General features: G+C 38.4%; 1 protein-coding gene and 1 pseudogene across 1 annotated transcript; both read left to right on the top strand.

Annotated features, from left to right (window-relative positions):
* The first annotated feature begins 541 nt into the window (after nt 1–541).
* LOC107741342 (translocon-associated protein subunit delta-like) lies at nt 542–3,825 on the top strand. Its single transcript, XM_016554052.1, has 6 exons — nt 542–726; nt 993–1,111; nt 1,204–1,278; nt 1,378–1,467; nt 3,097–3,162; nt 3,355–3,825. The coding sequence occupies exons 1-6, from the start codon at nt 675–677 to the stop codon at nt 3,457–3,459; spliced, it is 507 nt and encodes a 168-aa protein (XP_016409538.1). The 5' UTR covers nt 542–674; the 3' UTR covers nt 3,460–3,825.
* Nucleotides 3,826–4,448: 623 nt separating this feature from the next.
* LOC107741319 (selenide, water dikinase 1-like) lies at nt 4,449–10,382 on the top strand (annotated as a pseudogene).
* The last annotated feature ends 3,603 nt before the right edge of the window (nt 10,383–13,985 follow it).

The raw sequence follows: 13,985 nt of genomic DNA, 5'->3' as shown, positions 1-13,985 counted from the left end.
TACACCAAATACACAAAATAATGTTCTTTTTAGCAGCATCATATGACCCCTTTAATAGTAAATAATATTTGTATGCATTTTTTTTTAGCATTTTGAGTGTGATTATTTAGCTGTAATAATAATATTAACATATATTATATTAATAATTATATATTATTATGAATCGTGAGAGCAGAGCCCAAAGCTCGTGGCCAGTGGTTTTCGGACTGGAGTGTGAACATCTGTGCGAGCAGCCAGTTTCACTGGTTAAGGGTAGGGTCAGGTGTGGGGTAGGATTAGGGGTTAGCATTTTTTGTAGCATAGAGTAGGAAATAAACACTGTGGTTGACGTGACCAATAAAATCTTTAGCATCAGCTGTGGGGCGGAGTTTGCACTGAACTGGATTAGGGGAAAAAATTGCGCATGCGTGTCATGTGCCTGTCTGTCAGTGGGAGGAAGCCACGCCCTATTTTAGAGCTCTCACCCCGTTTTGGAGCTCTCCAGGCTGCCTGATCTGGACAAGAGGTCCTCGCTGCTGGACGACAGACCTGCAGTACCGGCGGCTTTCACCAGAGGCCGCTCTCGCTCTCATGCTCGTCATTCTTCCGCTGAGGTGACGTGTCTGTCTGTGTTTCATTGGGTCTTTTTCCTCAGGTTTGAGTGAGGAGGTGAATTCAGCTGCCCAGGGGTCAATATGATGCGAGTTGTAACAGCTATTTTGGCTCTTTGTCTGAGCTTTTGTGCGGGTAATTTGCCATTTTCTTTCAATTAAAGTTCGATATACAGTACCATTCATTCACGGCTTTCGATCTTTTCGCCGATCGTCAGACAGGCTAACATCGAGATGTCTCAAGCTAACTTTCAATTGGTTCTGTTTGATCACAGTTATCTATTAACGTACACACCTTTATAGATCACTTTAATTACTTCAGCGACCAAACTTGAGCTGTAACATGTAAATGTTATTCGTAAGGATTGTAACGTTAGTGTGACCGGTGTTTTCTCTCCTCAGCTGAGACTTGCACAGACCCAGTCATTTCTCCGTCTTCATACACGACGACAGACGCGCTCATCTCCTCCGAGACCGTGTTCATAGTCGAGTTAAGTCTGGCGTGCGCAAACGGAGCTCAGGTGAGTGGACTAACGGTTCTTTACCTGTTTCATATATGCACGTTTCATTGGTACAGAAATGGTGGCTGACCAGACTTGTTTTTTGTTTTCAGAGTGTTGCACTGTATGCAGATGTCAATGGCAAACAGTTTCCTGTGACCAGAGGCCAAGATGTTGGCAAATACCAGGTACAGTTACAGAGGATTTAAGGTCTTCTAAGAAAGCCATACTTGTAAGTTTCCTCTCTATATGTAAGCAAGTGCTTCATTTATTTATTTTTTGTTCAGGTCTCATGGAGTGTTCCTCATAAGCAGGCCAGCTCAGGCTCATATCAGGTCAAATTCTTTGATGAGGAGTCTTACAGTGCTCTAAGAAAGGTTGGTAAAAATAAGGAATGATTGGGATAATTCCTCCATAAATTAAAGTTCTGTCATCATCATTTGCTCACCCACATGTCATTCCAAACCTATATGTCTTGCTTCTGTGGAGCATAAAAGAAGATATTGTGAAGGATGTCCAATGAGCACCAATATAGTTTGGTTACCAGTATTCTTAAAAATATATATTTTTGTGTGTGTGTGTTCTGCATAAGAAAGAAATGAGTACATGTTTGGAATGACTTGTGGGTGAGTAAATAATGACAGCTTTAATTTTTGGGTGAATTATCCATTTAAAATACTTGATGAGCAATGGCGGAGCTAGAGTTTTACACATGGAGTGGCCAAGGCTAATTCAAGGGGGTCAATAGACCATGACAGTAAGTCAGTGTATAACTCCAACCTGGCATAAAAAAAGCATGAATAAATCCTACGATTGCTGATTACTTCACATTACCCCACATTAGCTAAACATTCCTACCATAACTTCAAATGTTAGTCTATTGGAACTTATTTCTATCATCTGATTAACCAGCAGTTGGAGCAAAAGATCTAACATTAACTTATACAGAATTTTGTAAATGTTGTTCAGGAAACCTAAAACTTCAACTCGCTTCAAACAGGGCTGCCAACTTTTGAGTTCAGCCTGGTGTGAGAATTATTCAGGAATAATTAACAATAATTAACAAGCTTGCGATCAAGTATGTTATTTTTTCTCAATTTTTCTAAATTAAACTATACAGGGAACCCTCTTGTTAAGGTTAAAAGTAATAATTGATTTGTATACAAGTTCATATTAGACAATTTTTATAGAAACGTTATATCTATGCATTTTTATCAATTATAATAAAAAGAGTAATTATATGAGTAAAAAAAATAAATAAATGTAATTTTTGCAAAATTCTCCTCTCTATAGTACATTTTTCTTTAGTTTATGGACACTGATTGGAGTTTTTGAGGTTATGTGACAATGTTTTCAAGCTGCTGTCTTTCTGTGGTTGAAACACTGTAACATTGAGTGATTACATGAGACACTATACATTCAGTAAGTTGTAGTGTATCTTTCAACATGCCCTGGGATGTTCATTCATGTTTATTTCATGCTAATTAGAATGCACTCCTGCTTCCCTTGAACTGAGGCATAGCAGGAGCGGACGTGAACCGTCACGCCACTAAAGAGCTCAAACTGAATTTATCGTATGAAATTCTTAATAAAACTAACAGAATTTGAATGTGGAGACTTTTTTCCCCCTATCATCAAAAGTAACCTGCTCTGTCTTGTCTGTCAGCGCGTCTGTGTCCTCTTTGCTCTGTGATGTTTTTCACTCCATAAGAAAATGAATCTGTGGCGTGAGAGTTAGCAGAAGCTAGGTACACCGGACGAGATGAAGCATGATGTGGCACACCAGACGTGTTGCGTCCTTGAGTTCAAGGCTAAAATAAATGCTTCTTTCAGTACGATTAGACAAAGAAAATGAAAGAGTAGTGTATTAAATTTTGGGGTGGCACCCGGGGTGGCCAGTCAGATGTCAGGGGTGTCTAGTGCCACCCTAAACACCCCTCTAGCTCCACCACTGTTGATGAGAACTCTATATTCAGTGGTGCTGATGAAAATGTTAATGCTTTCAGGCTCAGCGAAACAATGAAGATGTCGATGCCATCAAGCCTTTGTTCTCGGTCAATGTGGATCACAGGGTAGATATGCATACTAATCTTCATTGTCAACAATCACCTTATCTTTGTAATGATTAGGGCTAAGAAAAACCTATAAACTGATATTAATAAAAATATACGTCCACACAGGATTGTGTTGCTACTACTTGTTTCCTCTCTATGATTTTGTATGATTTGTCTCTGTTTATTTATCAGTGTATTTATGAATTGCAGGGTGCATGGATTGGTCCCTGGGTGTCCACGGAGGTCTTGGCTGCTCTGATTGGCATTGTGGTCTACTACCTGGCCTACAGCACCAAAAGTGCAATCCAGGCTTGAGATTTTTCAACCACACTGTTCAAACTGGTCTTGAGGCATTCCCTATTCTGACATTTAATATGCAGATTTTAGTGCCATGGACACCTTGGCTAAAACATGAGACTGGTTTGTTGTAGAGCTATAGTGAAAATATCAGTACGGACATTAATTATAACAGCCAAAGTTGTTAATTTTTTACAAATTTTTTTTTACAAACTCAAATTTAAGAAATAAATTTTTCATTTGTGCTATTAATATTAAACCTCAGAAAGACAAAGACTGAGGTGATTATCTGTGACTTAAAATCATAGTCCAGTTCTGTATTGTGAAATGTCCCAAATATCAATGAAATTCATTGACACTGGGAATAAACAACTTTTCTCTTGAGTTTTCCTGACTCGTTTTTTTGATAAAAAGCTTGTTTAATTAACCACCCCATTAACATTCTGACATCAGATATCACACACACACATATATATATATATATATATATATAATATTGTTCGCAAATACATGTATTGTCATTATTTGCAGTAATTTATGTTTTTGAGGAATCACATGTAACGGACATAATTTGCTTCGAGTATATATGTGATTGTCAGTATATTTGCATGAATACTGCCGTCTGATGCACCTTTATTGCAGAACCACAATAGGGTGTTTTCACGACACGTACATTCCATACACTACTATCTCCCCCGCCATCTTCTTCGAATCCCATCTCACTTCCTGACTCGTCACTTCCTTCTGCCATTTCCTGCCCAGTCACAGTCCAGCCGTTGCCAACCCGAAACGCCACTTCCCACCAAACCGTGACGTAGGTGCAAACGCTCTATAGGCGGAGCTCACGATAGCAGACTATGCGATGTTTATTTTTGAGGGGGTTTCAGTGTGACCAGTCAAATTCAAAACATCTTAGAGGTAGTTCATTTTTGTGCAAGATTAACTTTTTCTAAACTGTATACGTTAGTGTGAGTGTATTCTGGCAGTAATCTGTCTGTCAGCGATGAATTGTCTAAGTAGTGTCATAAGGTGACTCTAAACTCCCCTCTGCAAGGTGAGATGGTTTAGTCCGCAAGCGCGCCGCGTCCATACTAGTTTCTATTATGATCAAGCGTGTCCTGTAGATAAAACACGCTCTCTGCCTCTGTCAGCCATTTATCCTGTGAAACGACTCGCCCTTCTGTTCCATTTCCCGTGTTTCACCATCTGACTGAGGAATAAATAAAATTCACTGTATTGTACTGCCATGTCAGTTTCCGATCCTCCGTCAGTGGACTCTGGCGGAGCGGGAGGGTATGGAGCCTTTTACCCGGCTGGATACCAGGAACTGAACCCGGAGGAGCACGGCCTAGACCGCGGCTTCCGACTCACGGCCTTTTCCGATATGAAAGGATGAGGGTGTAAAGTCCCGCAGGAGACTCTGCTCAAACTCCTGCAGGGACTAGAGCCTGACCGTCCGCCCGGAGAGGACGCCGGTTCGGGGACGGGTGTTGGAGACGAGACCGCTGAATTCGGGCAACTTGTTTCAGTTGCTCAGGGTCCTCGACTAGGTAAAGTATGCGCGGCGCGCTGACCTGTCACACCATCGCTGTCAAATAGCCAGCGCTGATTCGTGAACCTGTCGTTCTTTTGAGTCGGATCTTTTCCATTGTTCAATCTGTTGAACCGCTTCAAAAATCACCAACTGAACTCAGAAATTGTGAGTTTGCTTTTACTGATAGTAGGTGCATTTGGAGTGAACCAAGCATTTGACTGATAGGGCGAAAATTAGATTACCTAAATAGCCAAAAGCAACATTTGTATGAATAAAACATACTGGAAATATGTCTTGGACTTGATTATATGATAGAATTTCCCAAAAAAGGTGAATTTAGTAAAATAATTACAACAAACACATTGGTTAATAGAAAAAACATTAATAAGCAGTAAGATCTTAAAAAAAAATCACTGAATCGGTTTTGTGAACCGGTTCATGGAAACGAACTGTTCAAAAGAACCGAATCGCGGAAATGAGTCAGACTTCCTATCATTGCCAAATGTCAAACTGAAATAACGAAAGCGCTCATGTTATCTGTGCATGTAGACAGGTCTGACAACAGATAGTTGATGGTTAACCAGCCGGTTTTGCCGTAAAGTTGGCAAAATAGAAACTAGCCGTTTTGTTTTCTTGTATCAGTCCTTTAATATACCCTGATTAAACTTACTATATGACTATATTAATATATTAATTTATTATTATAGACGTTATTTAGCATGCTACATGTTGTCATCTATTTATGTATAACACAGAACTGCAAAGTACTGTTATTTTTATATTATTCAAAAGTCTCAATCTCAAAAATTACGTAACATCTGTGTTACTAAACTGTTTGTTTAACCTTTGGCTTATCCTGTTAATTAAAAACTACTAGGAAGTATAATGCAATCATTTGAAAGAGATGTGAACTATGGACCCAGGCTATAAGTTAATGCTTTCCCCTGCAAAATGGATCAAAAATAATCTTACAAAAATGCTTATTACCATTGCCAACTGAGTGGTTTTATGAAGATTTAAGTGCATATATTATATGATTATTCAAAGCTTCTTTAAAAATACATGCACATTGTGCATGAAATTACAGAGGGTCTCTGTTATTTCTTGGATTAAGGTATTGGAATGGACTCATGTGTGATCCCTCTGAGGCATGGAGGTCTTTCCCTGGTCCAAACCACAGATTTCTTCTATCCTTTAGTGGAGGATCCTTACATGATGGTGAGTGATCTCTATCAATATTTTGGAAATGTTAGCATGGAACTTGCAAATAAGTTTGGGACTCACATTCTTTTGTTTATAGGGACGAATTGCCTGTGCAAATGTTCTGAGTGATCTGTACGCCATGGGCATCACAGAGTGTGACAACATGTTAATGCTTCTCAGCGTCAGTCAGAAGATGAATGAGAAGGTTAGCTGGGATCTCTCTGCTTTCATTTTCTCAGTCGTATAATTAAAAAAAAATTTGTAACGTTTCACTTGGATATTTACTATATATAGGTTTTTGCAAATTCAAGATGCTGAGTGTGAAATGGTTAATTTTCTTTGTACTGTGCTGTTGTTCTCTCAGGAGAGAGATCAGGTGATGCCTTTAATGATGAAGGGCTTCCGTGATGCGGCAGAGGAGGCTGGGACTTTGGTAACCGGGGGACAAACAGTCATCAATCCCTGGATCATCGTCGGGGGCGTGGCCTCTGTGGTGTGCCAGCCCAATGATTTCATCATGTGAGTGTCTCTGTCTGCTCTCGTTAAATCAAAGGACTGTGTGTCTGTACACTTGGTTCTGAATGATCCAGTTTTTCACTTAATAGATATTTACTAGAATTATAACAGTGAATATTCATTGTGTGACACTGCACAGTTTTAATTTTGTAAACGCTCACATCTGTTTGTGTTTGCGTGCAGGCCTGATAGTGCTATACCTGGAGATGTGTTAGTTCTGACTAAACCTCTGGGAACTCAAGTAGCAGTGAATGCCCATCGATGGCTGGATATAGTGAGTACAGCTGTGTATTAGCCCCAAATATGACTGACATCTTTGGAATGATTGCTTTTGTTTCTCTTTCCCCCTTTTTGTGTAGAAGTTATGAAGAGATAACAACTTAGCATGATTGTATCACATCTCTGTAATCTCATCACATTTCTTTCTGTATCTTTTTTTTACCTCTATGCTTAATTTATTTAGCCTGAGAAATGGAACAAGATAAAGTTGGTGATATCCAGGGAGGAGGTGGAGCAAGCTTATCAAGAGGCTATGCTCAATATGGCCACGCTCAATCGCACTGGTATGTCATTGCATAAGCATAAGCATCTTAGCGTGGATTCATTTTAACTTGTAGCACCAATATTCAGTACACACACAAGTGGTGCGAAAAAAAAAAAAAAATGTCTACAAGACCCCTTTAGGTATATACACCACCGTTCAAAAGTTTGGGGTCAGTGAGATTATTTTAAATTTTAATAATAATTCATAATATTACGGTTTCTGCACTATTTTTTAATCAATAAATGCAGCCTTGGTGAGCATGAGAGTTTTCAAAAACAAAATATGCAGACTTTTGAACGGTTGAGTTAAGGTAAATTAAGCAGTTTAAGTGATTTTTTGCCAAATACAAATGTTTTTATTCTCTCTCTCCAGCTGCTGCCTTAATGCACAAATTTAATGCACACGCTGCCACGGATGTCACAGGCTTTGGGATCATAGGTCATGCACGGAATCTCGCCCAGCAGCAGAAAAATGACGTTGCCTTTGTCATTCACAACCTTCCAATTATCTCCAAAATGGCCGCAATCAGCAAAGCTGGTGGCAGCCTGTCTGGGCTTTTGCAGGGCACCTCTTCTGAAACATCAGGTGAGAGTCACAGCTTATTGCACAGGCACAATTGTTTTAAAGTGAACCAATAATTGTTATAACTTTGAAATTACACTGAAACCTGAAGCACCTTAACATAATCAGTTTTGGATAATTTCTTCATAAATAAAGATTGCTTTCACTTCAAATATTTTAACAAAAAGCGCTGCTCCTTCATCGGTCTCCCTGCATCATCCCAACGGACAATCTTGAGGGCAAAGTGAAAAGAAATGTTCAAAATGAAGTTTTAATAGAGAAAGATTTGTATCTTTATTTTTTCATGTGTTATTATTAATAGTAATAAATTAACCATAAATGAAAGAAAAAAATGTACACTGCACAGCCTAATTATATTAAAATACAGTGGACTAACAATATCACCACTCACATTTGTTTGGTTAAATTTTAATAAAAAATAAATACACATTATATTCAAGGTCTTCCACAGGTTTTGCGGTATTAACATTAATGATTAATCAATTAATCATTTATAACGATTCCTGAAAATGGACATTCCTGGGCAGTAGAGATTTCTACAAGCTCTCAGGTAGATAAAACTCTTTGTCCTGCCTCTCTCTCTCAGGTGGTCTGTTGATCTGCTTGCCGCGGGAACAGGCAGCCCGGTTTTGTGCTGAGATGAAATCCAGTCGTGGGGGTTTGTCGGGAGCAATGGGGCAGGACGGAGGGGCAGGCGATGGGCAACAGGCTTGGATCATTGGCATTGTGGAGAAGGGCAGTCGTTGCGCCCGCATCATTGACAAACCTCGGATCATAGAGGTCCCGTACCGTGGCTCTATGGTCAGCACACAGGAGGGGAGCAACAATAATGCCAGTCCTCCTGAGGTGCAGCTGACATAACAACTCCACAGCGCCACGGAGGGTCTCTCAGTGATCATCATTCTTTATCCCTGTCCCTTAGTATGTACTCAGTGGGCTTGAAAGATTTGAATGTGTGTGGCCATAACAGACATGGTGTTTGTGTGAAGGACAGAGTTTGTGTTGTAACTTCTGCTGTCCATTTCCTCCCCCTGTTCAACCAAAGGGTTGAGAGCAACAGACCAAAAATGTTTTAATTTACCTGGTGGGAGATGGAATGGACAACAAGCAAACATATTTTCATCTCTCGTTCTCCAACTCATTCTTTCAAACACACACACCTCCACTTTGTTTCCCTTTTTTCCAGATTGAGCTGTTTTTCAATGTCTACCAGCTGTTGGTATAAAAGATAGTACACCCAAACATGAAAAAGCCAAGTTATTTACCCTCATGTTGCTAAAAACCTGTAGGCTGCTATATGTTCATTTTTTACATTTTCGTGGAACACAGGCTACAGTTTCCTATACAACCGATCATAGTGACCATGTCTTATCAAAAAATGTCACAAAAGTGGTCCTTTTGAAGCCAGACCTTGCAAAAAGTGGTTTGTCTACTCCATATTTTGTTTTATTTTCAAGCACACACATCTAAATGTTCTTAAATCAAGAAACCTTTACATGAGAAGCAAAATGACATATTGTTTCTAAAAAATGTATCGAAATTAGTTGAGTTCATGCTTAATTCAAGGGGAAATCAAGTTTATTCATACCCTATTGACAATTTTTTCTTTTGAAAAGAAAAAAGTATTTTTCTTGCTATGATTTTTCTTACCACAGATATTTTCTTGTTTTAAGTTTAAACTCACTTTTTTTTCCCTCCAGAAAACAGACAAAAAAAAATCATATATTTATGCTTCTTAAGGAAATGTTGAATGTATAGATATTTGTGTTGGAATAAAAAAATAAAAATACTGAGTAACAAAGTCACATTTTGCTGTCAGCAAACAAAACTCGAGTAGCAGATCACTGAGTAAGTGGGTAATTATGGTTATATGGAAAAGTGCTCAAAATTCTCATTTCATGTTCCTCTGAAAAAATAACAACATACGGGTTTAAAACAGCATGAGGTTGAGTAAATAATGAAATAAAATTTACATTATTGGGTGAACGATTCCTTTCTCTAGAAAACGTTTGACCAAAAAAATTTTTGGGGACATTTTTCCAGTTTAAACCTTATCCGGAGCTCAATTCTTTCTGCTTTATGAGGTGGCGGCTTTGAGACCTCACACTAAAATAAAGCCAGGCTTACTAAGAAAACATTCCAGTGAGTTCCTGACCAATCAAACGCTTTGAACCGCAATGATCCTAAAATCACAATCAAAAGTGTTTTCTTTTAAGCCATCTGACTAATGTGTCAAAGCTGGAGACACTGTCACGCCAATGCATCCTGGGGCCTGAATATTCTCAATTGTTGGTTTAATCAAGATATTTAATGGTACAATCAATATTTATTTGGTGTCAAAGATTTAAATGCATTTATCCAAATTTCAAGTGTTTTTCATGTGTTGTTGATCTTGTACGGTCCACATAATAGTCTTAATAGGACATCCTTGTAACATTGACATATGCCTGGTAAAATGAGGTTAATGTTCTCTCTTGTGGTTTGGTTTCCTGACTAGAGTGACCTTCTGCTGGTTAGATTAGGTTAGACTGGTTCTTGATTCATTAGAATATGGACAACATGTGTCGTGGGTTTAGGGGCAGCAGTTAATTCTGAATGATTGTGTTGAGACAAATGGATGATGTGCATCGTAAGCTCTTATTTCTTCTCTCATTCAGTCTGTGACTTTGAGCAGAAGATAAGGTCGTCTGGTTCTCCCCCTTGTATCTGAGAAAGGGTTGAGCAGCTTTCTCTGGTCCAGCGGGTGAGCCCAGAATGCCTGTTGTGTCAGCTGAATGGCTGGGACAGTACAGCAGTGTCCACAGTCCTCTTTATGACACCTCTCTCTTTAACCCCAGCTCATGGGACGGGTGAGGTTGATGTTAGATAGGAAGGGATAGGCTGATCTGCCATGCTCATTCACTTGCCACTGGTTTTGTCATTGCAGTTTTCATCCATTAATCATTGCAACTCAATAAAGCTGTAATTTCTCTAAACTGACTCTTTGATTACTCTTTGAAGCTTTCTTGAAGATTGTTTCGTGGTCTCTGTCGTTGAGAGTCTAGATGTGGTGCACATGGTTCACCACAATGTGTCAGCAGAGAGCAACATTGGAAGATGGAAGCGGCCAACAGATTCTTTGCTTTGTTCTCTTTATGTGTTGGCTTGTCTCAGCATCATGCTGCTTCAGTTTACTTTTTTTTAAAACCTCAGATGCAATAAATGACAGCTAAATTGAGTATTTGATAAACAATGCATTTTTTGAGTGTATGGCAATTGTTTTTTGAGCAAAGGGAAAACTGAAAAGAAAAAAGAAAAAGAAAAAACGAATGAACAGAGGTCATAAATGTGCATGATCAGAAACAGATTTTTTTTCATCTTCTGCCAATGAACAGATGTAGGCTGAAGCATTTATGAATTCGTATAAAATCTGAGATTATATGAAGGAAGATTTTTTACTTTTCTTTTGTGGAAAGTTAACTTGCATAATATATTAAATTGCATTTTCTGTAGGTTCACGCAGAGAAAAGTTTAGTACTGGAGAATACATTTGTGTTTGTCACCTCAGCATGCACTCCAGCTCAGAAAACCTTCTGGATCTCGATGTCTCCAAATATCTAGACAGATTTATGTATCCATAAAGAGTAGAAAAAGTCTTCATTTTCCCTTTATCATCTCTCCCTCAGAATAAGACGACTATTCCAATGCTCAAGTATGTGTATCAGCGCAATATGAGAATAAATAGGAATTTGTGAAGGCGGAATTCTTCCATCTCTACGCCATCCTTGTTTTCACCTTTAGGTTTTGTCCTTTTTTGTTCTCTTTTTCCACTCTCCTTGCTTGAATCTGCAATTAGACCATTATAAATCATCATCTGTCATTTTTATTGACCTAAATTATTTTGTTTACCAGCTCTTCTTCCGCTATCATCTGGTTTGTTTTTGCTAGCAGAGGAAGAGATTCATAATTACTCGCTGTGCATATTTAGTTTTTCCTTCTCACATTCTGCAACCCCCCTTTTCTCTTTCATAATGTCCTTTTTGGTGCAGAGTCTGATCTCAGCGAGGAAATAGTTTAACAGCTTGTGATTCCACTCATTTTCTGTTCACGGACACTGACACCTGTTCTCCTGTTCAGCAGAACCCTTGGAGGACCAGTTGTTACACTGTGTACTAATGCTCCCTGTACAGCAGAGTCTTGTGTTTGTGCATTAAATAGCACATAAGGGTCATTGTCATCACTGATTATTACATATTTATGTGTTGATTAGGGCTGGCATATCGATTTTGAAAATTCCCCTGCTGTCAAATCTAAGCCGACAGTGCTAAATCATCAATAAAATTTTTTTTTACCAAAGTTGAGTTAGCAGTCTGTAATAAATGCAATAAAAAAAAGTAAATAAAAACACAACGTTTAAAATTATGACAAAAAAGTTGAAACTATGAGATATAGTCAACATGTTTAATTTTGACTTTTTAATGTCATAATTTTGGCTTTTTATCTCATAATTCTGACTTAGTATCTCATAATTTCGTCTTTTTTTATCTCATAGTTATGATTTACCATGATAATGAGCTGGTTCTCATGAATAGTTCAAAAACTCAAGTTATCATTTCAGTCTGAAATGCTGAGCTGTATAATTTGTCATTAGCAGAAAGATTCTTTATGTTAGCAAAGTTTACTTTACAACAACTATGCAAATGAATCCGAATCAATCAAAATGTGTACTCGGCCATAGATATAGAGATTTAATTGCGTGACCTGACAATCTGTTGCACGAGCAGTAACAATATGTCATATGAGTTTGAGTAAAGTTGGATAACAGATGATGGTTTGTGAGTTCTGTATGGAGAGCATGAGCCCCAAAGATGGAACACAACAACTGCCTCTGATGTAATTGCATTTGTGCAGTCAATCTCCAAAAATACCCTTTGCAGCCATTCTCAATTTCTAGACATGAAGACTGAGTGGTGTAACAGTCGAAAAGATCACCTTTTTTGTCTTGTTGAGAAGGGAAAGTGAGATAGCAGGCTGCTATATATTAACTTAAGAAATGAACGGTATTCAGTAAGGGTGCATTAAATTGATCAAAAGTGACAGTAAAGACATTTATAATGTTACAGAAGATTTTTTTATATTTCACATAAATGCTGTTCCTTTCAACTTTCTATAAATCAAAAAAAAAATCCTGAAAAAATGAATAATGGTTTCCAAAAAATATATAGAGCAGCCCAACTGTTTTTACTGTATTTTTGATCAAATAAATGCAGCTTTTGATGAGCATAAGATACTTCTTTAAAAAAAAAAAACATTTTTAAATCTTACCAACCCCAAACTTTTGAACATAATTATTACACTGTATGCACCTCTACACAGTATTCAGTAAGTAGCAAGCTAGTATTCCATTCCGGACATATCCAGTCATCCATTTCACTCTGTTCACTCTTAGTATCCCATGTGGCTCTTTAAGAGTTGACACCACAGGCTTGAATAACCAGTTAACAGGGTTTAACACACATGTAAGAATGTGGTGTGCATTACAGTCAATCTTTTCTTTCTAAGTGTCCTCTGATGGTGATGATCACTTCATCTTTGTAGAGGGTCCTGCAGTAGCACTCAAACTGAGATTTTAGATTAAGAGAGGAACCACAGTATACACATCTTCTAGTACTCTTATGCCAGCAATGTCAAATGGAATTAAACTTACATTTTCCCTTAAAACACAGAAGCATCTCCTTATACAGTCCAGCTGCAGTGTGGTTTTCTTGTTTGAAATGCAGAGATGAAAAAAAAGACTGTCATGTTTTTGGTTTGATTTAAAGATAATGGGAGGTTTCTTTGCATAAAGGATAGAGACTGGTACATGCGGCCACCTCTTTTGACCCCAGACACGGCACCCGTCTGCCTGTCATCTTGCCCGAAAAAGTGCGGGGGACGAATTTACGTGATATTAAAAGTGGGGGCCCGCGTCCCCCGCGTAATCTACGCCCCTGACTGCTTCAGTTAGGTTATTAGTGAGAAATAATGAGGTTATCCACCTTTTTCTTCAACGCGGAATTAAGCCTATGGGTGAGACTTCCGGTTCATTAGCCGCTATAGGTAAATAACGAGGAGAATAACAACGTGCAGTAAACGGTAAAACTGTTTGCACTACAAACCTGTGTGTTCATAATTAAGATAATACAT

The sequence above is a fragment of the Sinocyclocheilus rhinocerous genome, unplaced genomic scaffold, assembly GCF_001515625.1.
Source record: "Sinocyclocheilus rhinocerous isolate Xijiao unplaced genomic scaffold, SAMN03320098_v1.1 scaffold1758, whole genome shotgun sequence".
In the NCBI taxonomy this organism is placed as follows: domain Eukaryota; kingdom Metazoa; phylum Chordata; class Actinopteri; order Cypriniformes; family Cyprinidae; genus Sinocyclocheilus; species Sinocyclocheilus rhinocerous.
The sequence above is the reverse complement of the archived record's forward strand: the minus strand, read 5'-3'. Positions and strand labels throughout refer to the sequence as shown.